This window comes from Lactuca sativa, chromosome 5 (genome assembly GCF_002870075.4).
Source record: "Lactuca sativa cultivar Salinas chromosome 5, Lsat_Salinas_v11, whole genome shotgun sequence".
NCBI classification, from domain to species: domain Eukaryota; kingdom Viridiplantae; phylum Streptophyta; class Magnoliopsida; order Asterales; family Asteraceae; genus Lactuca; species Lactuca sativa.
Genome location: NC_056627.2, coordinates 71,027,900 through 71,055,626, shown reverse-complemented (window position 1 = coordinate 71,055,626; position 27,727 = coordinate 71,027,900). Strand labels below are relative to the sequence as shown.

General features: G+C 38.4%; 1 protein-coding gene across 1 annotated transcript; it reads right to left on the bottom strand.

Moving 5' to 3' along the window:
* Positions 1–5,318: 5,318 nt before the first annotated feature.
* Positions 5,319–8,932, bottom strand: LOC111898386 (G-type lectin S-receptor-like serine/threonine-protein kinase SD2-5). The gene is made up of 2 exons (XM_023894307.3): positions 8,645–8,932; positions 5,319–8,547 (listed from the first exon to the last, which is right to left on the bottom strand). Exon 2 carries the CDS (start codon positions 7,841–7,843, stop codon positions 5,429–5,431), a length of 2,415 nt encoding a protein of 804 aa, XP_023750075.1. The 5' UTR covers positions 7,844–8,547; positions 8,645–8,932; the 3' UTR covers positions 5,319–5,428.
* Positions 8,933–27,727: the final 18,795 nt, after the last annotated feature.

Below are 27,727 nucleotides of genomic sequence, written 5' to 3'. Positions count from 1 at the left end.
CCTTTAAATGAAAATGTTGATGTAAGGATGAAAACCCTAGAAAATCCCTTATTTCCTATAAGTATGAATTATAGTCTTCTACCAAGACCCGAATGTTTTGTTATGACAATGTAGTCTTCTACCAAGACCCGAATGTTTTGTAAGTAAAATGATAGTTTTTCCTTTAATTGATTAGTACTAAAGTACTTAGTCTAACTCATCATTTATGTGAAAGTATCACAAATTAAAGTAAACAGGAAAATGTACTACTGTAAGTGTTGTCACTAGGTACTAGGACTAACACAACATCGCATTAAGCGAAATATGTAACCTAATGAACATCCGAAGATTGTCCAGAAAAAGTAATAATGTAAGTGTCATCGCTGGGTACTAGGAGTAACACAACATCGCAATAAGCGAAAGGTATAACCTAATGAACAATCGAAGATTGTCAACTTGTCCTCTGTAGCAGCAGCAGGTGGGTGGAGGGGTTAGCCCCGGTTATCGATCTACCTAGTATAAGTAGTAACCTTAGACCTCCGTAGATGGTCATCGACCACTGGTGCTAATCAGTGGGGTTCGGAATGGTAAGTCCCGCCGAGCTATCCCATTGAACCGGGATAGGAAAGATAATTTACACAGTAAGTACTAATAAATCATCCACGTAGTTCTAAGTACAAGTATCCAGGTAAGTGAATACATGATAATGCACCTATGTAAAAGTGTTCCTGTATGGTATTCATGTATGTGTGTCCATGTAATAGGTAAGTATATGTAAACATATTCATGTATCAGGTAAACATCTGTAAGTACTCATGTATCAGGTAATGTACTAGTATAGACTCATGAATGAACTGACTCTTGTGTGATTCCTTGTAATAGAAGTAATGTTTGATATCTTCGAATTATCCCTATGATAATTTACTGTAATATAACCGGTTGATCATGTAGGTTTATACACTCTTACTACTCAAGGGTGTGGGAAACTAAATGAAAGATGTAAACTATAACATCAATACATATATAAGAATATAAGTGTATATGCATAGTTTAGTTCAAGAATGTAAAAATGGTTTTGTAAGACATCTTGTGGGTTTTGAACAATAATTAACAATGACTTGATGTCATTTTAATAAACATTTCAAAGGTAAAATATTTGGTAACAATGTGTTTTTAAGATTTAAAACCCATTTCATGCATCACATTTTGTAGCATGTGAAATCTGTTAAATGACAAACACAGTTATAAAATACATATTAATGATTTAATAACATGTTTGTTTCTACTTGTATCCCCCCCTTTAAAGCATTTAAAATCATTTAAAACATTGATTAGGGGTATGAACTCACCTGTAGTTGGTGATTGGGATGAACTGAACGGTATAGGATTGCTAGGTGTCAAGCGAGGACTTGTACACACACTACGATCCTAATGAACATATAATCACACATATATGCACTCAATTAGTCTCAAATCACTAATTGATAATGTTAAGACATCCTAGACATAATAAACACTTTATATAAGTGTTTTAAGCCCTAAGGATTGCATCTAAGCTATTGTGGGACAAGGTACTTGTGTTTAGGGTTCCAAAGGACCCCATATATGAGTTTACTCCTCATATACTAACACACATGGAGTTTACGGTTGTAAACTCTTGAGTTTACGGTCGTAAACTCCCAACCATGGGGTATTTGTGTGTTTTGAAGTTCCAAATGATTCCTAGAATTATTCCAACTTGGTGGTTAAATTCTTAGAAGGGTTTAAGGTCTAGAAACACTCCATTTAGGAGTTTACGGCCCTAAGGCCATTTCCTTTGGATTTTACGGTCGTAAACTCCCTTGGAATGGTGTTCTTGTTGATTTCAAGCCTCAAGCATAGGTGGTATAAGTTCTACGCTTTTATTCCAAGCATATGAAGACATTAGGCACACTTTGGTGCCATTCTTTCATGTTTACGGCCCAAGAACAAAGTCTTGGCCGTAAACTCACTTTGATAAGTGATTTTGATGTGCTTAAGGCCTTAGATTAAATGGGAACTAGTCTTGATAAAAGTCTTAAAGCTTTAGGTGCCTTAAAACACCATTTTGAGTTTGAAAAGGGAGTTTACGGCCTAAGAAACTCTTGGGCCGTGAACTCCCAAACTTGGGTGATTCTTGGTTGTTTTCTTGTCCCTAACACACATACATATGAGTCTAAGGCAGTTGCATAACACAAGGGTCGGTTTCGGCTTTGTTTCGGGAGTTTACCGCCTAAGAACACCTTGGGGAGTAAACTCCTAGATCTAGTGATTTAACCTTCTAAATAATGTTATAAACACATATAAAGCTTTCTAACATTACTAGAAAGAGGTACTCACGATTTGGGATAAAAACCCGAAGATCCGTGAGAGAGAAAATGACTTTTCTCTAGTTGGAAATGCGAAGAATGAATGAATTTGGTTCAGAATTCTATTTATAGTCCTGAAATATTTTTGGCAATAAAATATTTTTATTCCTGAAATGATCTCTAATATAATAGAGTGTTGGAATAACAATGTTGCACAAAACCCTAGTGCACCCACTCTCCTGATATTTCCTGAAGTGTAAACCCTGAATTACTCAAACTTACGCGAAAAGTCTGAAAATTAACTGTGACTGCTACAACTTCTATTGAAGTGATATAGTTTGTACAGAATGGAAATTCTGGGTTGTCACAGCGTCCCAAAACCTCACCGAATTTTACATATAGGAACATAGTGGAAAAATCAATTTCTTGAGGGTGACTATGGTAAAACTAACAAAACTCGTTAGTTTTAGTAACGCTAATCCGGATTATCCTGACTTGCTTCCAAAGCAACTAATGACGGTCCGACCCTAATGAAACCCTAATCTCGTTTTATATATAAATGATTCTTCCACTTCAGAAGAAGGTAATGAATTTTAGCTCTCATTTTCATCAAACTCTCACAGAATCTCTCTAGCAATTTGGCTTACAATTTTTGTGCTTAGAATCGTAAGTGTCCACTTGGATTATCCTAGGCTGAATTTCTTGCAACCCAGACATATGGTAGAAATATCAGTTCGGAAAGTGTTCTCACGATCCAAGTTGGCATCTAGATCTCCACTATAAACCCTAAGTTTTCTTACATAGGTTGCACTGCATTTCCAGTAGGTGTTATAGCATTTGACTTTCCATGTTGCTGTAAAAAGCAAATATAATTTTCAATAAACTGTCAAAGATTGAATAATTAGTCATCATGCAAGGGTAAAATGGTAATACATCGTTTTTACTTAGCATATTAATGGGGACAAGAACTTAGGGGGTGTTTGGCTTAGCTTTTCAAACCCCAAAAGTCATTTTTGGAAAAGTTACAAAAAGTCAGGATTTCGTGACTTTTCCAAAAAGTTCATTTTCCTTATGTAAAAACTTCAAAAGTGGCTTTTAAAACTAGTTTGCCAAACATCTTTTGCTTATTTTTCTTTTCCAAAAAAGACTTTTGGTTGTGAAAATCTAAGCCAAACACCCCCTTAGTCTTATCTGGACGGTCTATTCGGTCAAAAAGATTAAAACAAACAAACAAACCTTACACATACATCACTTTATACATATATACATACAAATATCAATACCATTTAGCCACATCCACTTTATCATATAGGACTTAATTTAGAGAAGAAAAAAAAGAAGCAATCCCTTAATCTAGTAAGCCATATATGGATATTACTATTTGAATCGTAGAAAGAACGACTTTCTCAATTAATTCGTTCTTCCTGTATTAATTCAAAAACAAACAATCATATATAGCTTATTGGACTAAGTGTTGTTCCAATTAAGTCAATAAATTTTTTATAGTTAATTTATAAATTAAGTGAAAGTTTGTTGCAAATTTCTGCAATTAGCCTTTAAATCTACCATAAAAACAAAAAAGAACCTTATGCTTTGTTGATAAAGATTCGATTTTTAGTACCTTAAAATCACCAATATTGTTGATTAGTGCAGCTTCTTCAACTACTGATTGCCTAGTTTCATTCTCATGTGATTTTATATCCGAATTCTCATGAGCTACTTCAACTTCTGAAAGTTCTTCACATGGCCCCGTTTCATGAGCAATACCATTATTGGAGATGGCCATAATATCATGATCATCCATCATGGATAAAAATATAAAAAGTTCTTCGCATCATTTTTAGCAAATTTTCAAACAAAAAACTACTTACCTACTTCTTCGCATCATTAGAAGTTGTTCATGTTATCTTTTTTTACTTAATGGTCTTTTGATAGATATATCTTTTTTACTTAATGGAGACATGACTTAATGTAGTTATTTTTTATTTGATAAAAAAGAACGATTTAATAGAGAATGTCAGAGAAATGAAGTTTTTCCCATTAATTTCTAACTTTTTACAAATTTGCCCTCAATTATTTTTTCTTTCTATTTCCCCAAATCTGCCCGCATTTTGTCAAATGACTTTTAACATCATTTCCAGACATCACTTGACAAGAGAAAGAAAGAAACATCATCTTTAATTCGATTAAACTATATATAGGTGTTTCTTTTTTACATGAAGTCGATTAAACAAATTAACAAAGAAAGAGACATTTAGCGGACAAGATTCCTTATTTTATCATTATTTGAAGGCCATTTAAATGTGTTTTTTTTTTATTCCTGTTTTACTTAATGGATTTGATAGGGGCATGACTTAATTTGGTAAGATATATATATATATATATATATATATATATATATATATATATATATATATATATATATATATATATATATATATATATATATATATATATATATATATATATATATATATATATATATATATATATAAGTGTTTCTTCTTAATGTAGAACAAACCGCTTAATAGAGAAAGTCTTTTAGTCCATGAGATACCCCTATTTTATCTATGTTTGAATTGAGGCCATCTAATGTAGTCTCTATCTTTCCATTGTTTTTTTCTTAGTCAATAACCGTTAATTGAAATGTTTATTGGTCTAAAATACCCATGGCAATAACAAAGTAAAAATCTTGTGGAACAAAACAAAAGGGACAAAATCGATATTTGCTAAAGTTGCCAATGCACAAATTTATAACTTATAGTTTCTATATTTTACAATAAACGAGTACAAGGAAAACTTTCCACTAACATTCAAAAATCTAAAATACCCTTTGAGAAGAACAATAGCGATGAGGTAAATATCTAAAATAGGTCATTTAAGTTCAAATTTTAGTATTTTACCCGAAAAAACGTAGATGTAAATTGCCAAAAGGTGTAGCAATCAACTGAAGATTCGAACAATGTCAAATGATCGTTATATATAGTTCGACTAACGATTTCTTAACAACAATTAGAAAATTAGAACTAATTTATTCCAACATATATAGCATATTCTACTCATAGTACAAAAATTCACATACACGGATACACATTATGATATACAATCTATATACACATATACTATCTCGGACCCGAGAGTCTAACAGCAGATAAATAAGCCTCACTATTACAATCCGAAGGCCCGGATGAAGTCCCTTCTTCACTAATAGACTTAAAAATACCCGAATAGAACCGCGAACATGTTTGAGAAGCCATAGGTGGTGTAGGCACCACACACAAACCCTCAAGCATTTGAACCACTTTGGTCATAGGAGGTCTTAAATTCATATCATCTTGTATACACCATAAAGCCACTTGTATCGCGATCTTAACGCGTTCATCTTTTTCATCAACTTTCATATCTTGGTCGAAAATTTCTTGGATTTTTCCCTCTTCCATCATTTTAAACGCGTAAGATGGGAAATGGGATTTCTCTGAAATCACTGAGGAATCGTAGTTTTTACGTCCCCCGATGATTTCAAGAAGCACCATTCCAAAACTGTAAACATCACTTTTTTCAGATATCGCGTAGTTCGTGATCCATTCGGGTGCTAAGTATCCGCGGGTCCCTCTCAGGGTTGTGAATACGTGACTTTGTTCGCGCGTCATTAGCTTCGCTAACCCGAAATCCGATACTTTCGCGCGGAAATTCGCGTCGAGTAAAACATTCTCCGGTTTTATATCGCAGTGCACGATTTTAACATCGCAGTCTTCATGGAGATACGCGAGCCCTTTCGCGGTCCCCACTGCGATGTTGTATCGCGTATCCCAATCTAATAAAAATTCGGTTTTTTTCTTTTTGAAGATCCATCTGTCTAGTGAACCGTTACCCATGTACTCGTATACCAAGAGACGGTGTGCACCTTCCGCGCAAAACCCTTTGAGCCGAACCAAATGGTGGTGGTGGATCCCACCGATGATGCTGACCTCTGCCCGAAACTCCTTCTTTCCCTGCCCGATTCCTTCTAATTGCTTGACCGCTATCTTTGTTCCATCTTTTATCACGCCCTCGTAAACCGACCCAAACCCACCCTGCCCGAGTTTTATACTGAAGTTATCGGTTGCTTGTTGAAGGTATGTGTAACTAAAGCGCACAGGCATCCCGGATATACTTTCAAAGAAATTATCTTCTTCCGATGATTCATTACCTTTTTCGATTGGAATATTATTTCGCTTTTTGTTCCAATAAATCCATATGAACACAAGTGTTAGAATGACAAAAATTGTCGCAATGACAATCGCGATCACAACAACAATCGATTGTTTCTTCTTTTTCCCGTTTAAATTTCGCGAAATTTTAACGTAAGATTCGAAAGATTCGCCGTTTTTCGCGTCTTCAAAGCTTCCGATCTGATCGAAAAGATAACAATTTCCTGATTTGTTATCGAAGAACATAGCCAAACAAGAACAGTTACCTAAACACGATGATTTACACCCATCTAAATTTGTTTTTGAAGAAGGTGACGTGTACCCAAGTGCTGAATAGCTCAGATTATCGCCTGCGTTGATGAGAGTCGCTTCATCTTTCTTCGCGCACGATAGACTAGATGGTTTGCAGCTGATTTCGTTGAGGCCAGATGGGCATTGACACGTCTTGCCAGCGTGGCAAACGAGGTAAGAGGAACAAGATTGTGGTGTGCTACACATGTCATCAGGGATATTATGGTTTGCTGTTATTTTTCCTGGGAGATTATAGAAGCTAATGAAGCCGTTATCTTCTAGAACAGCGGCCCAAGTGGCGTTGGAATCATCACCATCTGCAAACACGAATTGCCATAACAAAACTTTGTTTTCATCGAAAAACCTCCATGAATTGCCATTAATAACGGCGGATTCGAGGTTTCCACCGTCTTTGTTGATGATTCTCCTTTTGTCTTTACTCATAGCCCAATACGATTGAGGGTTTCGGAACCCGGATGATAGAAACATGTCTCCGTTTTTGATTTCTAAAGAAAATGTCAAATTGTTTTTCGGATTGCTTACAAGTTTCGATCCTGAATTGAAATCTTGATTTGGCATAAGGGTGTTTGTGGGGTTGCTAAAACTTTGCCAAACGAAAACGCCGTCGTTACGTACCAGCACCAAGTTACCGGAATCAAGCAATTTCATGGCGGCGACACCTTTCCCGGTGGTGTTTGTTGACCAGATGACTTTTCCGTTGGTTTGAATGTAAGCATTTCCGTCGTCGCCAAACACAAAGTTATCGGAATTACCAACGGGAGCCCTTCTATTTGCCGACCAAATGACTTTTGAAGTTGTAATGTGAATGATTCCAATGGTGAAGGAAGTGATATCGGCGTTCGGATTGAAACCAAATCCGAAATTAGAGCTGTTTGATAGTAGGAATAAGCCACTGTTGTCTATGAATTGCATTTGAGATCCTTTGAACCCAGGGTTCACTTTGCCAATATATCGAACACTTGATACGCATGTTTGAGGTAAGAAGAGGAAGACCCAACAGATAACGTTGAGAAAGAAGAACAACCAAGCTCTCATTTTTTTTCTTCTTCGAGTTTTTCAAATTCTCAATGGCTTAAAAAAAAGAACAAAGGAAAATCGGGATCTACCAGTTGACTAACTTGCACCAGGTGCAGAAGTGGAAAGAGAATGGAAATTGGGCATCGTGATGAAACACAGACATCGATAAAGCATTAAACAAACGCAAATTGAGGGGTATAAATGTATAATACCAAAATTAAACACGGGGATTGAGAAATCCAGCTAAAAACAAGAACAGGAGGTTTTCATTTTTGGTAGAAACGTCAAATTAACAGCAAATTCAAGGGAAAACGAAAACCCCACCATGAGATGCAGTTAATGAACTATAAACATAAATTGGTGCTCATCAAATTTGGCTAAGAAAAGTCAAAACTACACGTAATTGAGGAAAACCCGACAAAATTGAAGACTAGAGATCGATAAAAGCTGCCATGAACAATAATGGGTCCTCTCCATTTTGGGCAAAAAACGTCAAAATTGGACAAGAAAAGCAAATTTTCTCACCTACGAAACTTTATGAATTGTCTCTATTTTGGATAGAAATACGAAATACAAATTACTTTTCTTCCAGCACATGCCAGCAAGAGAGAGAGAGAGAGAGAGAGAGAGAGAGAGAGAGAGAGAGAGAGAGAGAGAGAGAGAGAGAGAGAGAGAGAGAGAGAGAGAGAGAGAGAGAGAGAGAGTCTGCGTACGTCAATTTCCTGAAATTAGAAAAGAGATGAGACGAATTTGTTATTGCTGAGGTCAAAGAAATAGGAAGATCTGAGGTGGGGTTTAGAAATTCGAGCCTATACTTACACAGATACAGATACATGTATGTGTATGTATATGAATTATGTATGGATGACAGTAGATCACGAGAGGTGAACATAGTGGGTTTAAAATATGAAAGATTGATGAAAGCGTGAAGATGTCGATACAATTAATGTGAAATGGGAATTGAATTAGGGTTGATGGGTGGTAGATGAGATGAAATTGAATGATGGGGGGTCAAAGGTCTGCCCAACAAACTTGTTCGCTACTACTCGCCACTTCATCCCCTTCAAAAGAAATACACTTTCTCCTTTCTCCCCCCACACACCATGTGTCATGTGTCTTGCTATTGAGACTTGAGAGGAAGATGCATGTATTATATTTTCATTTTTTAAATATCTTTAGTTAGGATTAAATATAAATATAAATATAACAAGGTTTATAAATTATTAACTAGTTTACTGAAATTGTATATATATGGTTTGATTAAATCCAAAAATAACAAGGTTTATAAATAATTGACTAATTTACTGGAATGGTATATATGGTTAGATAAAAAAATGGTTTTGTTTTTATATATTTTTTATGTAGATCATATGTATGGTATTTTGTATTATAACTTCTCTTCTTGTACATAAAAACATTATATTGTCTTTAAATATATTTATTTGTGCAATAGATTGTTTATTAATTTAAACATTTAATCCCCACCGTTACTATTCCTCAAATCCTACCCCACTTCATATCCTTTTTTTGTTGTTTCCCTTGAAAACACACCTATAGTCTTTTCTCCTTAATGGTTTTTCGTCTACAATATCCATTTCTTAGCTCTTGTAAACACATCACCTACACATACACCTATACGATTGATGAGTTTTAATACAAAATATAAGTATGTTTTTTTTTTTTATAAAAACTGGTCAAATGAAGCGTTCAAAATAACAAGTTTATTTTTGAGTTTATAATAAAACCAAACCATCTAGGATCAATTTGTAGATGTTAGAATGATATTAAAACAACCATAGAGTGTTTTAGAATGACAACCTTTGGAGCCTTCGAACCCACTTAGTTTTAGGGTGTTGATGATGATAGACAAATCAGAGTATGATTTTCTCTACAAGTATCCACCATCAAGATTAAGACAATTGAAATGTTAGTTCCTTCTTGTATAAAATATTTTTTTATACCTTTAAGTGTTTAACTCAAATAAGCACTAAAGGAGAAGTACATTAGAGCATTATTTCTTCAACATATTTCAAAAGACAAGAAGAAGAGGGAGGGTGAGAGTGGTTTCGGCCACAATGAAAAAGAGAGGAAAAGTAGTGAAAAAGCTAGCCAAAACTTCATGAAAAAACCTTCATTTTATACTCTCATGCAAGACATACATTTAGATTATAATAAGATAAAGTACTGATAGACTTTTAGGAGCATGAGATATATAAGAAGAAAGTTGACAAATAACATCTTCTTTTATAAAAATGATTTTGGCCATGCCTAAGAAGAAGACAAAAATTGTCTAGCTAGTTTATTAACCATGGTATGTTAACATGTTGACTTGATCATGGTTAACCAAAGTGTGCAAAGCTTTGTACATGACTTGTTGAGAGAAAAACTTTGAGACACACTTGAACAAAAGTTAGAACAAGTATATTGTGGAATAGTTAATCTTAGAGGATCTATGAGCTCAACAATAATATTTAAGTTAGATTGTTAGATGGTTATATAGTTAGTTGCGGAATATAAAGAAAGGAAAATGACAACAATTGTTATATCAAGTATACACATAAGTTGATTCATAACAAGGAATACATTCAAGCCAAGTTAGTGAGTGAGATCAAACTTAGTGATTAAGTCACAAAGACTTGCTCCGAAGAGAGATTGTAATCTGTTATGAAAGAGTAAGTATGAGCGAGTAAGAAATAGATAGAAAGGATAAATCCAGAAAGTTGTATTAGAAAGTGATAGATACGTATTTGATACAAAGAGTATGAGCTCTATTTATAGAGACTCATGAAATACAGCAGAAACGTTCTATATGAGTAGCCATGCAAGGCCTACTGGACAATAGAGAGAATTTAAATAAGACAAAATAAACTGAGTAATAAAGAGTGAATGCGGTTTCTTCTGACGTTGGCTGCGGACGCTTGTAAGAGAGACTTGGCTGCGGATGCGGTGCTGACTGCAGTAGCAAGAATGTTCAAGAGGGTCACTTTAATGATTCAAAAATTTCCCCCTAAGTGACCTCTTTAACTTCTGATCATTTATCAAAATGAAGATACTAGATCAAAATCCACCAGAACTTCCTGACATTCTCCAACCAGGTGATCCTTCTTAAGATCTCAAACTTGACCTCTGCGGTAGTGAATTTGGATTTTTCTACTGCAATTCGGTAGATGTCAAGTTGCTTCCTGGTGAGCCGATGCATGGCAATCATAGGAATAAAATATTTGACGTTGTCGGTATTCCTTTTAAAAATGATGCCAAGTTCAGGAAAGTTGGTTGCACCTAGAGATCTGTCTGCAAAGCCTTCGGTAGGCATCAGTGCGGGGTCGAGGGGTGGTAGATCAACCTTCTTGGAAATGATGGGATGGATGTCCGCATCAATCTTGGCAAAATCGCAAATAGTTTCCATCAAGAAGTTGTTGGCCCTGTCAAGTGCAGTATTCATCTTTGGGTGTTTCTCAGCCTTATTCTGAAATACCTTGGCAATGAGAAAACTTCCTCCGAATTCATGTTGGGGAAGTCCGCTTGGGAGCGAACATAGTCATGTCCCCTTCGGGTGAGGGTGTCTGGAAAAATTCTGCCTTCATGAACTTCCGAACCTTGTAATTTACGACTGCGGATGGTCTTTCATTGGACCATATGTGCTCTATAGGAGAGGCATACTTAGTATAGAATTGACTAAGTCTCTCAAACTACATAGGCGGTCTTTTAGCATCGGGAAGGCTTCGGTCGAACTGCTCAAATACAGTGAAGTATCTGGCATTGGGCGAGATTGGAACATCCCAGTATCCATCAGGAGGCGGTTCTGCATATGTGAGGTGGGGAACGTAATCTTCATCTTGCAGCCTTCTGTGGGGATTGACCCAAGAGTTGATTAGGGATTCGTCCATGACAGTGTCGAAACCACTTAATCTCTAGATTTCTTCAGCAAGTTTGGCTGACTTCCAGTCTTTTTTCTTTTGGATGGTGGCAGGAGAATCGGTTGAGCTTGGAGATGACATATGTTCCGCAAGGAGTTTAAAATGTGGGGGAATCTCTAGTTTTTTCTGGGGTGATTTCAATATGAGGTGGAGATTGGTGAGGTGGAGTGTGATGGGATGGTTGCGGTGTAGGGATTTTTTCAGTGATGATGGGGGGACTTTGATGTGGAGAATGATGGACTTCTTCTTCACTTCAACCTCTTGAGGAATGCGCCCATGGAGCTTCCTCAAGCCAAGACCGAAGGCCATCTACCTTGGAGAAAATTTCTTGAAACTGAGACTTCATGGCATCAGCCAGTTGTTGATTATTGGGGATAGAGGAGTTGAAAAGCAGTTTGTGGATTTCCTTGACGAGATGAAGAATCTCAGGACCATGGAAGTTTGTTGTCAAGGACCGTTGCAGGCGATTGATAGTTGATTGAAGAACAAAGATTGCGGACTCATAGGCCGAGTGAGTCTCATCAATCAATTTTGCTGAATTAGAGGCTTGATCTGAAATGGCTGCCTGAAGAGCTGTCTTGAATGCGGTGACTTCAGTGATGAGACGATCAGCAATAGCAATAAATTCCTTGTGGTCAGCTTGATGATTATTGTCAAGGGACCTGATCCCCATTTCTACTTTCAAAGAAATCCGCTCCACAACCATTCTCTCACGCGCTTCCAGTCACTCAATCCTTTCAATCAGTGACTGCGGTCCAAGAATATCATCTGGTTGCGGTTGAGTTGGCTTGACTGTAGCCAGGATTTGATCGACCTTGGCTTGGAGATTTAAGAATTCTTTTCTGGTCACCACATTCTTCTTCTTCTTCTTCTTCTTCTTCTTTTTAGGTTTTAAGGTAGAGTGGTGAGAACCATTGGATTCTTCACCTTCATCAAACATCATTAAGTCATCATCAGAAGGAGAGGGTTTGTTTACCTCTTGAATGTCATCATCATCAAGACCGAAGGTGGGTGCAGAGTTGATTTCGATTTCGGGTCCTTCGTCTTGTGATGCTTCAACGACTGGAGTAGGAGGAACTTTGGATGTTTGTTGGGCAGCTGCATCTGCCTGATGCTTTTGAAGAGATTCAGCCATTTGATCCATCCAACTTTGAACTTTAAGAATGGTGGCTACGGTATTGGCATTGCTGATAGCATTTGCCTAATACTTAGCCACAACTTGTATTTCTTGTTCTTTCTGTTGCTGCTGCTTGACTTGTTGATCTTTACGGGCTTGGAAGGCCCTTCTGAAAGCTGCATACTTTTTGGCTTCAGCTTCGTTAGATGTTTGATACCGGCTCCAAGAATCATTTGAGTCATCATCATCAATTCCTTGTGTTCGCACCAAGGTGTCCCTTGGGTTCATGGATCCTTGCACAGTATTGCTCACCGTGCCTAAACCACCTGTATCAGATGTAAGCATAGTATAATTTTCTGAGCGTACTTGGTCTCCTTGACCCGTGGTCAAGTGTGGCCTTAACTCAATTCTGGCAAAGGCAGAAAAAGTGCCCTGCGGTTGGGAAGGTGTTTGCAGTGTTTGGGTGACGTTCAAAAGTATGGAGTTCAACTCCCCAGAAGAAAAGAAGTGCAGTCGGGAAGCCCTGAAGACCTTAGGGCGTGGACCAGTATCATCCTCTTGGGATAGTACTGGTGGGGGGTCTCCACGATGAGATGAAACGTGCTCACTTGATGAGCTTGAGTGGAATTTGATGGTTGTGTTGAATGAGTCTGCGGCAACTCCAAGGACTACCGGAGCCTGTTGAGAGGCTGAGGTATCAGTCCGGTCACGCATTTGGCTAGGGGGAGTGGTTTTTCTCTTCTTGAGAATGGCAATTGGTTGCGCATCCTCATCTGAATCACTGTCAGGAACGGTGACAGTTTGAGACTTATGCTTCTTTGAGGGTGCGGTTGTCTTGGGAGCATTCTTCTTGGGGGTTGGAGGTGATTTCTTGGATGCTAACTGGTTTCTTCTCCCAGAGACATTAGAGAGAGTGGTCGAGGAATAGACTGCGGTACCTTCAGGGATAACAACTGCGGATGGAGGAGGTGGGGTAGGGGGTATGGGGCAATACCCTCCGTAGCCTCTATGTGGTCTGAGACATCAGCAATCTCAAGTCCAAGGGTTGAAAGAATGTATGTTGGGAGTCTGTGGATAGGTCCAAAGGGAGTTTGATCAGAAGAGGGAGTGTACCTTTTAAGATCCTTGGTGACGAAGAAGTTGATGTCGTCACCCATGCTGATTCATGTGTCTGAATGAAGGTCCGAGATGCATAAGGACCAAAACCTAGAAAAGGTGAGCTCGGTTGGTTTCTCCTTAGGACTTTCCTTGGGAATGTATTGAAGGAAATCATCCCAAAGAATTTGGCCATAGTTGACGTCATGGCCAGTGAAAATACTCCAAACCAGTTCCAAAAGCTTGAGACCCATGTTGTTGATGCCTCCGGTTCTGCCGGAGAGACTGCAGATGACATAGTGGCAAACATATTGCCACACCGCAGACAGTTGGTTCTTCTTAAATTCACCAATTCCCTTGATCTTCTTTTGATAGCCCATCTGATAGAGAGTAGATGTAATGTTTTCCATTAAAGGTGTAAAGAACTTGATAAACGGATGAACCAGAAGATTTATGGCAGTAAGAAACTTCTCTTTTGACAGAATAACCAGGGAATCGTTGATTAAGTTGACATGAACTTCTTGAAGGTTGTTGAGTGGTCGATAGGCAGAAAATGCACACTTGAAGGGTGTAGAGATGGGAACTACGTCTGTGAATGCGTCGAATGGACCGTACAAAGGATGATTTTTCAAGAACTTGATCATCAGCTTGAGTGGGGCATTGTAGGAGGAATGATCGTCGAAGATTGCTCTGAAATTACTGGATGCAATTGTGGGAGAGTTTGAAGGGTTGGAGCTTCCTGATCCAGATGCCCTAGCTTGGTTCTTTGATACTCCTGATTTCACCATTGTTGAAGATTGAGAAGGTATGAAGATTATAGGATCTGTGTTTGCACTAAGTTCTTGGAGGTTTTAAAGTTTAGAGAGCGTAAAGTGGTAATGGGGAAGAAGAAAGGTTTATATAGGGGAGAGGAGAAACTGTAACTGGATTTACCCTGGGTAAAACAAGGATAAGATAAAGGGTCGTTTGGGGGGAAACTTTGAAGTAGGGTTTTAATCTCAGCCACAGAAAAACGAAACGGTTTATAAAAGATTTGAGAGATTTTCCAAAGTGGCCATCATTTAATGAAAAGTCAGACGTGCATTATCACGTCTGGCAATCGTGTGGAGGGGGTGTGGAAGTTGTAATGGATGGGATATGCTAAGTATAAGGAAGGGACAGGTTGACGATATGATTATGGAAAATCGATCTTTTTGTCATCACACCTAAAATAGATCTGACACAGAGATGTTTTAAGAAAGAGAATGTGACAGTTTCTCAAGGAATGTTTTTTATTTAATGAAGTATCATTAAATAGCACACTATTATTATTTTTTTAAAAGGAAATTTAAAGTTGTTTTTTTTATTAATTATTTATTTATTTAAAAAAAAATGATGAGACTGCGGATGGACTCGTCATAGCGGATGGATCCTTTGCCTATTGCAGATGATCATAGAAGAAGAAACTGAGAAGAGCACTTGTAAGATTGATTAGTAATAACAAACAAAAGGGACCAAGGAAAGATAAATATAATATATGGTTGCGGTACATGGACTGCGGTACACAAGATATCCCAAAACCATTCATTATAAATAACTTTCATTTAGAACCGCAATGGAGACCATGAATGGTCTGCAGTAGCTATCAATTCAAGAAGAATTGAGGGTCCGGATTCATCATTTCTAACATTTGTAAGGTGCTGTTTGTTTTTTCGAAGCAAAAATTCAAAAAGTCTGCGGACCACCTCTGGAAACCTCTGCAGCAGAAGAGGTGGACCAAATGGCTGCAGACTGTAATAAGAAGCGTGTTTGTTTTTATTAACATCTGCAGACTGCTGCAGACATTAAAAAATTAAAATAAACTAATTTAATAAACCGAAAATTCTTTTTAAACACAAAAAATTTAATAATTGTAGTCTTAAAACATTGAAATAATAAAATATAATATGTTATATGTTTTATTACAATCTGTTTTTCCATTTTATTTTTTATTTCATCATTAAAACAAAATAATAGACACTTATTTAAAAAGAAAATAAAAAAATAAAATTCTAGACACTTATTTAAAAAACAACATTAAAATTAATTAACTTATGTAAATTAAATGGGAGAAAAGAATTAAAGGGATATAAATTTAATGTATTAAATGTTAAAGGGATGAAAATAGAATTTAATATATAAGTAAAGGACCATAAATGTAAATTTAAATATACTTCATGGAGGACCATTACAAAATATAATATTAAACACGTTCAATTTTTGGAAAAAAAAAGCACCGATGGTTTTTTGGGGTTGGATTTTTTTAGGTTTAGGTTTGAAGGGGTGGGAAGAGGTATAACAAGTGCTTCCCCAAGAAGCACACGGGCAGAGGTTTTAAGCCCCGAAGACTTCCGAAAAACAAACTGCTGCGGGACAAAAAGTGTTGCGCGTGTGCTGCGCCGTGCAACAATAAGAGTTTTGAAGAGGTTTTTTAAGAAAAACAAACAGCACCTAAGAAAGTGTTGAGCTTTGGAGAGTCAAGTGCTTTTGTAAAAACATCAGTAATTTCTTCATGTAAGGGGACAAAGATTAGCTCAATGTTACCTTTCAGGATGTGGTCTTTGATGAAATGATACCGTAGTTCAATATGCTTGGTCTTCGAGTGATGGATAGGACTGCGAGAAATCACTATGGCACTCTCAGAGTCACAATAGATTGGTATCCGCATCATTCTGTACCCGTAGTCAAACAATTGTGTTTTCATCCACAACACTTGTGAGCAACAGCTGGCTGCGGCCACATATTCAGCTTCTGCAGTAGACAATGACACATAACTTTGTTTTCTTGACGACCAGCTGACTAGTCATCCACCCAAGAATTGACATCCACCAGAGGTGCTTTTCCGGTCCAGTTTGCATCCAGCATGATCCGCATCAGTAAATGCTTGAAGACTAAAGTCATTGCCTGCGGGATACCATAGGCCAATAGACTTGCTTCCTTTTAGGTACCGAAGAATTTGTTTGGCTGCAGTCATATGAGACACTTTTGGATCAGCCTGATACCTTGCGCATACACCCATTGCAAAGACTATATCCGGTCGGCTAGCAGTGAGGTACATGAGAGAGCTAATGAGGCCTCTATAAGTCTTGTGATCAACAGGTTCACCAGAGGGATCAACAGAGATCTTATGACCAAATGTCATAGTGACCTTAGCCGAAGAGCAGTTATCCATGGAGTATTTCTTTAGCAGTTCAGAGGTATATTTTTCTTGATGGATGAAGATTCCCTGAGGAATCTGTTTAACTTGAAGTCCTAGAAAGAAGTTAATCGCTCTATTCATGCTCATCTGAAATTTGTTGGTCATGAGCTTAGCAAAATCATCCACCATCCTCTGATCTGTGGATCTGAAGATGATATCATCCACATAAATTTGTACTAGCATAAGGTGATCACCATTTGCTTTTCTAAATAACGTTGGATCAATTACTCCTCTTTTATATCCGGACGAGACAAGAAATTCAGAAAGAGTCTCATACCACGCTCTTGGGGCTTGCTTCAAACCGTATACCGCCTTTTTATGTTTATAGCAGTGATTAGGGAATTCTATACTTTCAAAGCCCGGAGGTTGCTGAAGATAAACCTCTTCCTTTAGTTCCCCATTAATAAATACACTCTTAACGTCCATTTGATGAACTTTGACATTTTGTGGGTTGCAAATGCTAGAAAGATTCGGATGGCTTCCATTCGAACTACCGGAGCGTACGTTTCATCATAGTCAACACCTTCAAGTTGACTGTAGCCCTTTGCAACTAGTCTTTCCTTGTTTCTAACTACGGATCCAAATTCATCGAGCTTGTTCTTGAACACTCATCTGGTGCCAACAATGGTGTGACCTTGCGGTTTTGGAATAAGTTGCCACACACTATTACATTCGAATTCTGCTAGCTCTTCTTGCATCGCAGCAATCTAGTCGGGCTCTAGAATGCTTATTTGATTGATCGGGGTTCGACCGAGGACATAAAGGCTGAGAAGTCGCAGTGATCAGATAAGTCTTGTGAAGATCTGGTTTGAACGCCTGCTGATGGATTGCCAATGATCTGACCAGGTGGATGGTCTTTCATCCATATGTGAAGACGCGGTTGAAGGTGATCAGCAGCTGCGGTAGAGGGGATGTCTTCAACGTCAGAAGAATCTGAGATAGGGAAGAGTGGTTCCCCCTGGACTTGAGAACATCCTGCTGAGCCTGCGGAGGTGTCTTGAACTGTTGGTGCTGCGGTAGAATGAAGTGGTTCCCCCTGGGATGCGGATGAGATTTCCTCCAGGATTGGAGGATGCTCCCCTTGGATTGATGGGAGAGTGAAAATTCTTGGATCAGATCTGGTGTCAATAATTTCTATGTTTTCATCATCCAAGTCCGAAGAGACATTTGATGGTTGAGATACTCTGCGGATGGACGGAGCTGCTTCAGTTAGTACTGGAACCTTGATGGTCGTAGTATGATCCGGATTTGAGTTTTCCCCCTTAACTGTCGAGGTGGAAGTACCTAGAGACACAACATCGAAGGGAGTAGGACCAGATACTTCAGTATATTGTAATTAGGCTTCTGAAGAGACAAGAACTTCGTATAACTTGGAATTCTCTATTGGATCAAAGAGATCATCATAGTTAACTTCAACTATGTTTAGAGGACCCGAAGAATCAGAAACATCAGATTCAAGAATTGATTTTGTTTCAGAGGAGGGAGCAGCATTGCGGATATAGGAATCATCAAACTTTACGTCAAAGCTTTCGATTATTAACCTCGTACGTCTGATTAGAACTCGATATGCGATCTTATTGGTTAAATAGCCTAGGAAGATGCCTTCATCGGATTTAGGTGAGAACTTGTTGAGATGATTTTGGTTGTTGATCACGAAGCATCTGTATCCAAAAATGTGGAAAAAGCGGACATTTGGCTTTCGGTTGTTGAGACCTTCATAAGGAGTTTTGCCAAGACGTTTGCAAACTATGCTGCGGTTCTGTACAAAACAAGCTGTGGCCACGGCTTCGGCCCATAAGTACAGAGGAAGATTGGCAAAATTGAGCATTGATCTGGCTGCCAGCACTAGAGTTCTATTTCTTCTTTCAATGACACCATTATGTTGCGGGGTATAAGGAGCTGAGAAATTATGAATTATACCCATGGACACTAAGAAATCATTCAGTACATGATTGGTGAATTTTGTGCCGTTGTCACTGCGGATGCGTCATACTAGCAACTTGATTTGAAGCTCGATCTCCTTGATGAAATTGATGAATACCTGCGGTGTTTCTGACTTGAGTCGAAGGAAGAAGACCCATGTAAATCACGTGTAATCATCCACTATAACTAGTATGTATTTTTTGTGGTGAAGACTGGCTATGGTAGACGGACCGCAGAGATCGATGTGAAGTAGTTCCAACGGTTCAGAAATTGAAGAGTCGATCACAGATGGATGACTTGCCTTTGATTGCTTACCACACTCACATGCAGAACAAAGTGTGTCATTGTGATACTTCAAAATAGGGAGACCGCGGACTAGTTCCCCCGTGATCAAGTTGTTGATGTACCGGAAGTTGAGATGAGCAAGCTTGCGGTGCCAGAGCCAGCTCACTTCGGATACTGCGTTTGATAGAAAGCAGAGTTGCGGTTTGCCAATGATCAAAGAGATGTCCAGTGGGTACCTAGTACCTTCGGATCTGGACTTGATCAGGCAAGTGCTTCTATCATTTGTCATTATGTAGCAGAATTGATCATTAAATTCAACCTGATGGCCTGCCTTACATAGTTGACCAACACTTATACATTATGCTTCAGACCTTCTACATAAGCGACCTTTTGAGTTGAGAAGTTTCCCGTAGTAAGAACACCATAACCTCCGATAATTCCACTTGCATTGTTTCCAAAAGTGACATTACCCCAATTGCAAACTGGACTGATGTCCCGAAGGTATTCCAACCTTCCGGTCATGTGCAAGGAGCAGGCACTGTCGATAAACCATTCTTCTTCTTGATCCTCCTTGCACAAGGCCTACAAAATTAAGTGGTTAATTTGCGCACCCAAGCGAGTTTGGAGCCCGGAGTAACGTGCTTGTTTTTAATCGATGCATGATTCGAGGTTGCAGGGACAGATTTCAGGTCAACTTTCAAACCTAGTCCTGGGTGTTTGAGATTTTTTGTCGGGTTGTAAGATTGAAAATAGTTACGAGATTTTTGAGAAAACTGGGATTTGTCATGAAGAGAAGTCTTTTGACACTGACATTGACACATAGACTTTTTGGCATTTATACTGACATTACGCTTGGTCTGCGGTCTTGACGAAAAGGTATGCCTTTGTCTAGTTCGAGGATTGTAAGATCTGACAACTTTGTTTGTGTGTTTTGAAAAAAATGGTATTTGTAGGTTTCGCAGGTGTGTAAGCACGTGCAAACCTTTTTTGAGGTGATTTCTTAAACTCTTGATGTGAAATTTTGAGTGTTGGAGTTGATAAAATGCCTTTCCATTTTTGAGCTTTTAAAAGTGACTTTGAAAAGGTTGGGGTAGGCAGAATACCCTTTCATTTTGGATTGTCTATTGAATAGACCTGAAAACCATTTGATTGAAAAGACTTTTCCTTTTTAAAGTTTGTGTCAGATGATTTCTAAGTAGTGTTAGAAACTGTGAGGTCCTTCCCTTTTGTTGTCTTGGAAATTGTTGATTTGAAATGATAATTTGAGAAAGCAAGTTTTTCTGGACTTTTTGACTTGGGAATTTTAACAAATTTCTTTTGTTTTGAATAAACTTCCCGTTGCTTGCCGCGGGAACGAAATGTTGAAATAGTGTCTAAGGCTACAACTATATTAGGCAAATATTTGACCCGGTTGAGCATGGTCCTTTTGGGTTGCCTTCACCATAGCAACTTGACAAGATGATTTGTAATGAGAGAAGGAATATTATTAATATATTATAATAATAATATAAGGAATAATAATATTATTATTTGATTAATATAAGTCATAAATTAATTAGGAATTAATTTGGTGACTTAAAGAGATTAATTAAATAAAGGGGTATAAACTATCAATTGTTTGATAGTTTCACTTTGGGCTATATATCCTTTATGGATAAGGGGTGGACGATTTCTAGGGCTAAGGATAGCCATAAAATCGTCCAAGGCTTATCATGGAAAGGATTTGGATTGCTTAGGGCTTAAGTTATCCAATTAGGGTTTAAGGGTGAAACCCTAGGAGCCTTACTAGTATAAATAGACCCTATGGGTTGAGGGAATTCTAAACACTTGTCTCTAAGGAAACCCTGGCCGAATTCTTCCTCCCCTATCCTCTCTCCTAAATCATCTTCTTGCTGGTTGGTGTTTGTAAGCCATTAGAGGAGTGACAATTGTGACTCTAAAGCCTCAAGGACAACAAGATCAAGCAAGTGATTCAAGGTAAACTTCTAATCTCTGATTTCATATTATTGTTATTGTATATTATCCATTAGAAGTCTTGGATTCAATGTATGTTCAATTAGAGAAACCTAGATCCAAGCATTAGGGTTGCATGTGCACATAGGAATGTTCATATGGCCAAAACCCATCAGTGGTATCAGAGCACAAAATTGGTTTCTATTGAATTCATACTTTGATTGCTTGTTTGTTGCTGAAAAAATCGTTTTTTTGTTCTCTGGCTGATGAACTCGGCGAGTCCCATGGTGGTACTCGGCGAGTAGGCTCAACTCGGCGAGTCCATCTGGGTACTCGGCGAGTTCGAGCGTCAGAAAAAGGAAACTTCGGGATTTCTTGCTGTTTATCCTTGAGATACTTGCCTTAATCATATTAGATCAATATAAATCCAATTTTATGATATGTATGAGTATATTCTTGACCTAATTGAAGATATTTATCAATTAATAAAATATTTGTTTCCTTATGTGATAATTGATTAATTATTTTATTAAATTGGTAAATTGTTTTGCAAGAAATCATTAAATAAATCAAATATGGATAATTATGGAATTAATTGTTAATTAATATTATTTGTTATTTGATCCTCTATGTTTTAAAAGTTTAAAACTTGCCCTCAAGTTTTGAAATTTATGTTTTATGATTAAAAGTTTAATTTAGACAATTTAAATTTCAAACCCTAGAATTTTACAAGTTTAAAATCCAACCCTATACTAATAATACAAGATATATATATATATATATATATATATATATATATATATATATATATATATATATATATATAAAATTAAAATGCTAGTCTTACCGTTAGTAGGCCTCATTCACGAAGCCGGTCTATAAGGTGGGTATAAGGTTGCTGCCTATAAAATGGCGCTTAATGGGTGTACACTCACACCCACCGCTTGCTTGATCGGTGGAGGGTCGTTAGCCGAACGGGTAGGATAGGGCAACCTCATCTCTTCATTAAAAGTATAATATAAAATACAAAGTAACTACATGTTTTTCAAAAATTTCCCAATCTTAGTTACTTTAGGAAAAGTGAATTGATGCAATCCCATGAAATTACACTTTGCACCCTTGCTAAGAAGTTAGTGGAGCGTGTTTGGTTTACCGGCACACTAATTGGTTCTAAGCAAAGGTGGCAAAGGGTGATTCATTGTTTATCATAGTTCGATGGAGCGTGTGTGGTTTACCGGCACATCGAATAGGTGATCGTTACAATGAACGCACCATGTAAATTTGCATGGTAATTCACACCCATTTTGTGATCCTCGGTATCCCAGTCGCAAACGAGAGGGGCATATCGAAATTTAAACATGCCATTGAAAAGTTTTCAATGAATCTCATCCAAACCTAGGAATTCTCAATACATTTAGAACTTAATGTTATGTGGTGGAGAATTAGTGAATCATCATTCACTTACCTTCAAATTGTTTGCATGTTAGATTATGGCATCCCTTTTCTAATATGTAAATATTGTTGTTGGATCCTAGCCCTAATTTTTCTTATTGGGTGATAATTAGGGATTCATATTCTAATCTATCTTTGTCCTTTCTATTTGTAGATGTCGAACGCAAACAACGCTGCTGCTAGTTCATTCACATTGATGAGCCTTTGTTAAAAGGTTACTTTCAATGGGACGAACTTTAGCGAATGGATAAGATACATTCGCACAATTGCTCGCTATGAGGACAAGGAGTATGTCCTAGATGAGAAGCTCGAGAAAATCAACCTAGAAATCGCTACTCTGGCTGAAATGACCGCTTTTGAAACTTACGAGCGTGATGCAACGAAGGTACATTGCATCATGATAGCCACCATGAATGCCGAATTCCAAAAGTCCTATGAGGACATGTATCCGTATGTAATGCACCAAGACTTGTTGGAGAGATACCACCAGAACGCGAGGCAAGAGCGTTACGAGATTTTCACTAACATGATTTCCGCTAAAATGGATCATGGAGAATCTCTTACCGTGCACCTGCAAAAGATGCAAAGGTATGTCGATCGTCTTCACAAGTTGAATGTTGACTTTGGGGAAGACTTGGCGATCGACATGGTGCTTCACTCTTTGCCTCCGTTTTACAATCAATTTAGGATGACCTACCACATGAACAACGAAGAGGTCACCCTAAGCAAGATCCAAGGTCTCCTTAGGGTTGCTGAAAGCAACCTAAAGGACAAGTCTGTTGCACCCACTCCCAATCCACCCACTGCTCCTGTTTTGGCCATTGGGCAAGGAAGAGGCAAGAAGAGGAAGGCTCTGTCTAAAAGCCACCGCAAGGGAAAGTCCCGAGATGGTTCCTCTTCTAGTGGGACCAAAGTTGATCCTGCTAAACCCTGTCCTAACCCTAAGGAGGCAGAGTGCCATCATTGCCATAAAATAGGGCATTGGAAGAGAAGCTGCCCAGACTACCTGCAAGCCATAAGGGAAGGAAAGATCAATCCATCTTTCACAGGTATTTATACAATTAAATCTAACGATTCATCTCATGCTAATTCTTGGGTCCTTGATACCGGTTGTGGTTACCATATTTGTTTCGATTTGCAGGGACTAAGAAGAAATAGGGATGTGGAGCATGGAAGAATAAATCTAATCATGGGGAACAGAAGATCGTCGCCTGTGACCAAGATTGGACTGTATTCTTTAGTGCTTAGGAATGGTTTATCTTTAGATTTGAACAATTGTTGCTATTCGCCAGAAATGGCTAGAAACATCATTTCATTTCATGGTTTGTTTAGACAAGGTTTTAGATTTTCTTTTAATAATGAGAATGGTTCTATTCTTGCTTATCTAAATGGTGTCTTATATTTTGAAGCTATACCATCTAATGGAATTTATGAAACCGTTATGATTGTAGATAACTTAGGAAATGATGTTTTATGCATGGATTATTCCAATGGTATGGATAGAGCATCCTTGTGGCATTGTCGTCTTGGACATGTCAACAAGAAGCGCATAGCCCAACTCCAAAAGGATGGAGTGTTGGAGTCATTCGACCTTAGGGAAGATGACACGTGCGAGTCTTGTTTGCTTGGAAAGATGACTAAGTCACCCTTCACAGGTACGTGTGAAAGGGGTGAGGGTCTATTGGACCTAATACATACCGATGTATGTGGACAGTTTAGATCAACCACGAAGGATGGAAACCGCTTCTATGTGACTTTTACCGATGACTATAGTAGATATGGGTATATTTACTTAATCAAGCAAAAGTTGGAAACTTTTGAAAAGTTCAAAGAGTTCAAAAATGAAGTGGAGAATCAATTGGGCAGGAAAATCAAGATGCTTCGATCCGATCGAGGAGGAGAGTACCTAAGTCTTGAATTCCACGACTATCTCAAGGAGTGTGGAATAGTTTCACAATTGACGCCACCTAGGACAACGCAGTTGAATGGTGTGGCCGAAAGGCGTAATCGAACCTTGTTAGACATGGTTCGCTCTATGATGAGTCGTGCTTCACTGCCTATCTCTTTTTGGGGGCATGCCTTAGAGAATGCCGCCCATATCCTTAACCGAGTCCCTACTAAGAAGGTTGCCAAAACACCTCACGAGATGTGGACAGGGAAAGCTCCCTCGTTGGCACATATCAAGGTTTGGGGTTGCGAGGATTTCGTAGACGAGATACTCACGACAAGCTCGAACCTCGTAGTGAGCGATGTATTTTCATCGGCTACCCGCAGAAATCCTTTGGATATCTCTTCTATTGACCGAAGTACAATGTTGTTTTTGTTGTGAGGAGAGGAGTTTTCAGAAAGCAAGAACTCATAAGCCAAGGAGACAGTGGGAGGCAAATCTAACTTGAAGAGATTCAAGAATCGATAGATGAAGGAACCTCTACCGCTGGCGCTCAACCCGAGGAGGAAACTCCGGTTGAACCGATTGACGAGTCCTTACCTCTTAGACGTTCCGAAAGAGTTAGAGTTCAACCCCAATTTTATGGTTTTCATATTACTACCGAAGGGGACACGTATATTAGTGATGGTACACTAATAAATCTAGATGAACCTAATAACTATAAGGAAGCTATGGCAGGCCCGGAGTCTACGAAATGGAAAGAGGCAATGGACAGCGAGATCCAGTCCATGTATGACAACCAAGTTTGGAATTTGGTTGATAATGTGCCCGGACGTAAGACCGTCGGGTGCAAATGGATCTTCAAGAAGAAGATCGACGTGGATGGAAACGTACACACATATAAGGCGCGATTAGTTGCGAAGGGCTTTACTCAAACTCCCAGAGTTGACTATGATGAGGCCTTCTCACCAGTTGCGAAGATTAAGTCTATTAGAGTGATGCTAGCTATTGCCGCATTTCATGATTATGAGATTTGGCAAATGGATGTCAAAACCGCTTTCCTTAATGGGAAGTTGGCTGAGGATGTTTACATGGCTCAGCCAGAAGGTTTTGTTGATCCGAAGCATCCGAATAGAGTGTGTAAGCTTGAGAAGTCTATTTATGGACTTAAGCAAGCGTCTCGCAGATGGAATCTTTGCTTCGATGAGAAAGTTAAAGAGTTTGGATTTGTACGAAGCGAAGATGAATCGTGTGTATATGTCAAAGCCAGTGGGAGTATAGTAAGCTTCCTCGTTCTGTATGTCGACGACATACTACTCATAGGAAACGACGTCCCGACTCTGCAGGAGGTTAAGTCCTGGCTCGGGAAGTGCTTCGCTATGAAGGACCTCGGAGAGGCTTCCTATATTTTGGGAATAAGGATAGTGAGAGAAAGAAGTAAGAGACTAATAGGACTTAGTGAGAACACTTACTTAGATAAGGTACTAAAACGTTTTAGTATGGAAAACTCGAAGAAGGGAGAATTACCGATACAAAGTAATGCCAAGTTGAGTAAGACTCAAAGCCCGAGTACCGAAGCTGAAATAGCAGAAATGAGCCGAGTACCATACGCTTCTGCAGTTGGCTCAATCATGTATGCTATGACTTGTACTCGCCCTGATGTAGCCTTTGCTTTGAGCATGGTTAGCAGATATCAAGGGAATCCTGGCAGAGCCCATTGGATTGCGGTTAAGAATATCCTTAAGTACCTTCGGAGGACGAAGGAATGGTTCTTAGTCATCGGAGGGAGTGATGAATTGAAGGTGCGAGGGTATAGTGACGCCAGCTTTCAAACCGACAGGGACAACTACCGTTCGCAGTCGGGCTGGGTCTTTACCCTGAATGGAGGAGCAGTAACTTGGAAAAGTTCCAATCAGGAAACCGTAGCTGATTCAATGTGCGAATCAGAGTACATTGCAGCGAGCGAAGCGTCGAAGGAGGAAATATGGTTAAAGAACTTCATCGGTGATCTTGGAGTTGTACCTGCCATAAAGGAGCCCATGGAGATTTTCTGTGATAATGAAGGAGCGGTTGCCTTGACCAAGGAACCAAGGGATCATGGTAGATCTAGACATATCGACAGAAAATAACACTTTATTAGACATCGTGTAGAAGAAGGACAACTCGTAGTGAAGAGGATATCATCAGAAGATAACCCATCAGATCCGCTTACGAAGGGATTGAGTAGGGTTAAGCACTTGCAGCATGCTAGGAGTTTTGGGCTGAAGGATGATATTATTATAGATTAGATAGTAGTAGAAACGTGTAATAGATAAATGTAATTAACATTTGATGATTAAATAAAAGAGTATTATTTATGAGTAATGTTACTGTCTTATGTTAATTGCTTAACTATTGTTTCATTTTGCATGTTTTGACTTCCAGAATAATTGAGTTTATTAAGAATAATCGAATTGTTCAAATTGTCCACAATCGTTCATATGTTGGAAGTAGGTATGAATGAAGATTGTCATGAATTGGTGTGTAGATTGTCTAAATGATATTAGACATAGCAAAAGTTTGCTGTAACGTTCATGAGTGCTTATGAATTAGTTTTGAGCATTGGAACAAACCCACGCTTGCTGGAATCACCTTATGGAATGTGATAAAAGGGGTGATCGCAAGACGATAATATCATATAGTCTTAAAACCAAGATATATGGTTTGTTATTTGTTGATTGGTTGTACATTGATAATGCGAAACCGCATCAGTATCTTGATGTTATAAAACGCATTGTTGTGTATGGCTGATTAATGAATAAGTAAATGCATATAAGTCGAAGTTTATCTGTTACTTTTATCCCAAGAGGGTAAAAACGATATCTCGGCCGCTCGATGATTTGATTTGACTTATGTGCCAGGACCGGTCAAAACTGAATTGATGTGTTCGATTAAGTTCTATGTCAAATGAATTGGAGATCGAGAAACCAAATGCTAGACAGATTGTTCCATAGAATTGTCAGCATGATGTCTATACAGAGGACTATACGATCCCTTATCTAAAGGAAAAGATTGA

Coding starts and splice junctions, on each gene's coding strand:
- LOC111898386 (XM_023894307.3), bottom strand. CDS start 7,843: ATGAGAGCTTGGTTGTTCTTCTTTCTCAACGTTATCTGTTGGGTCTTC.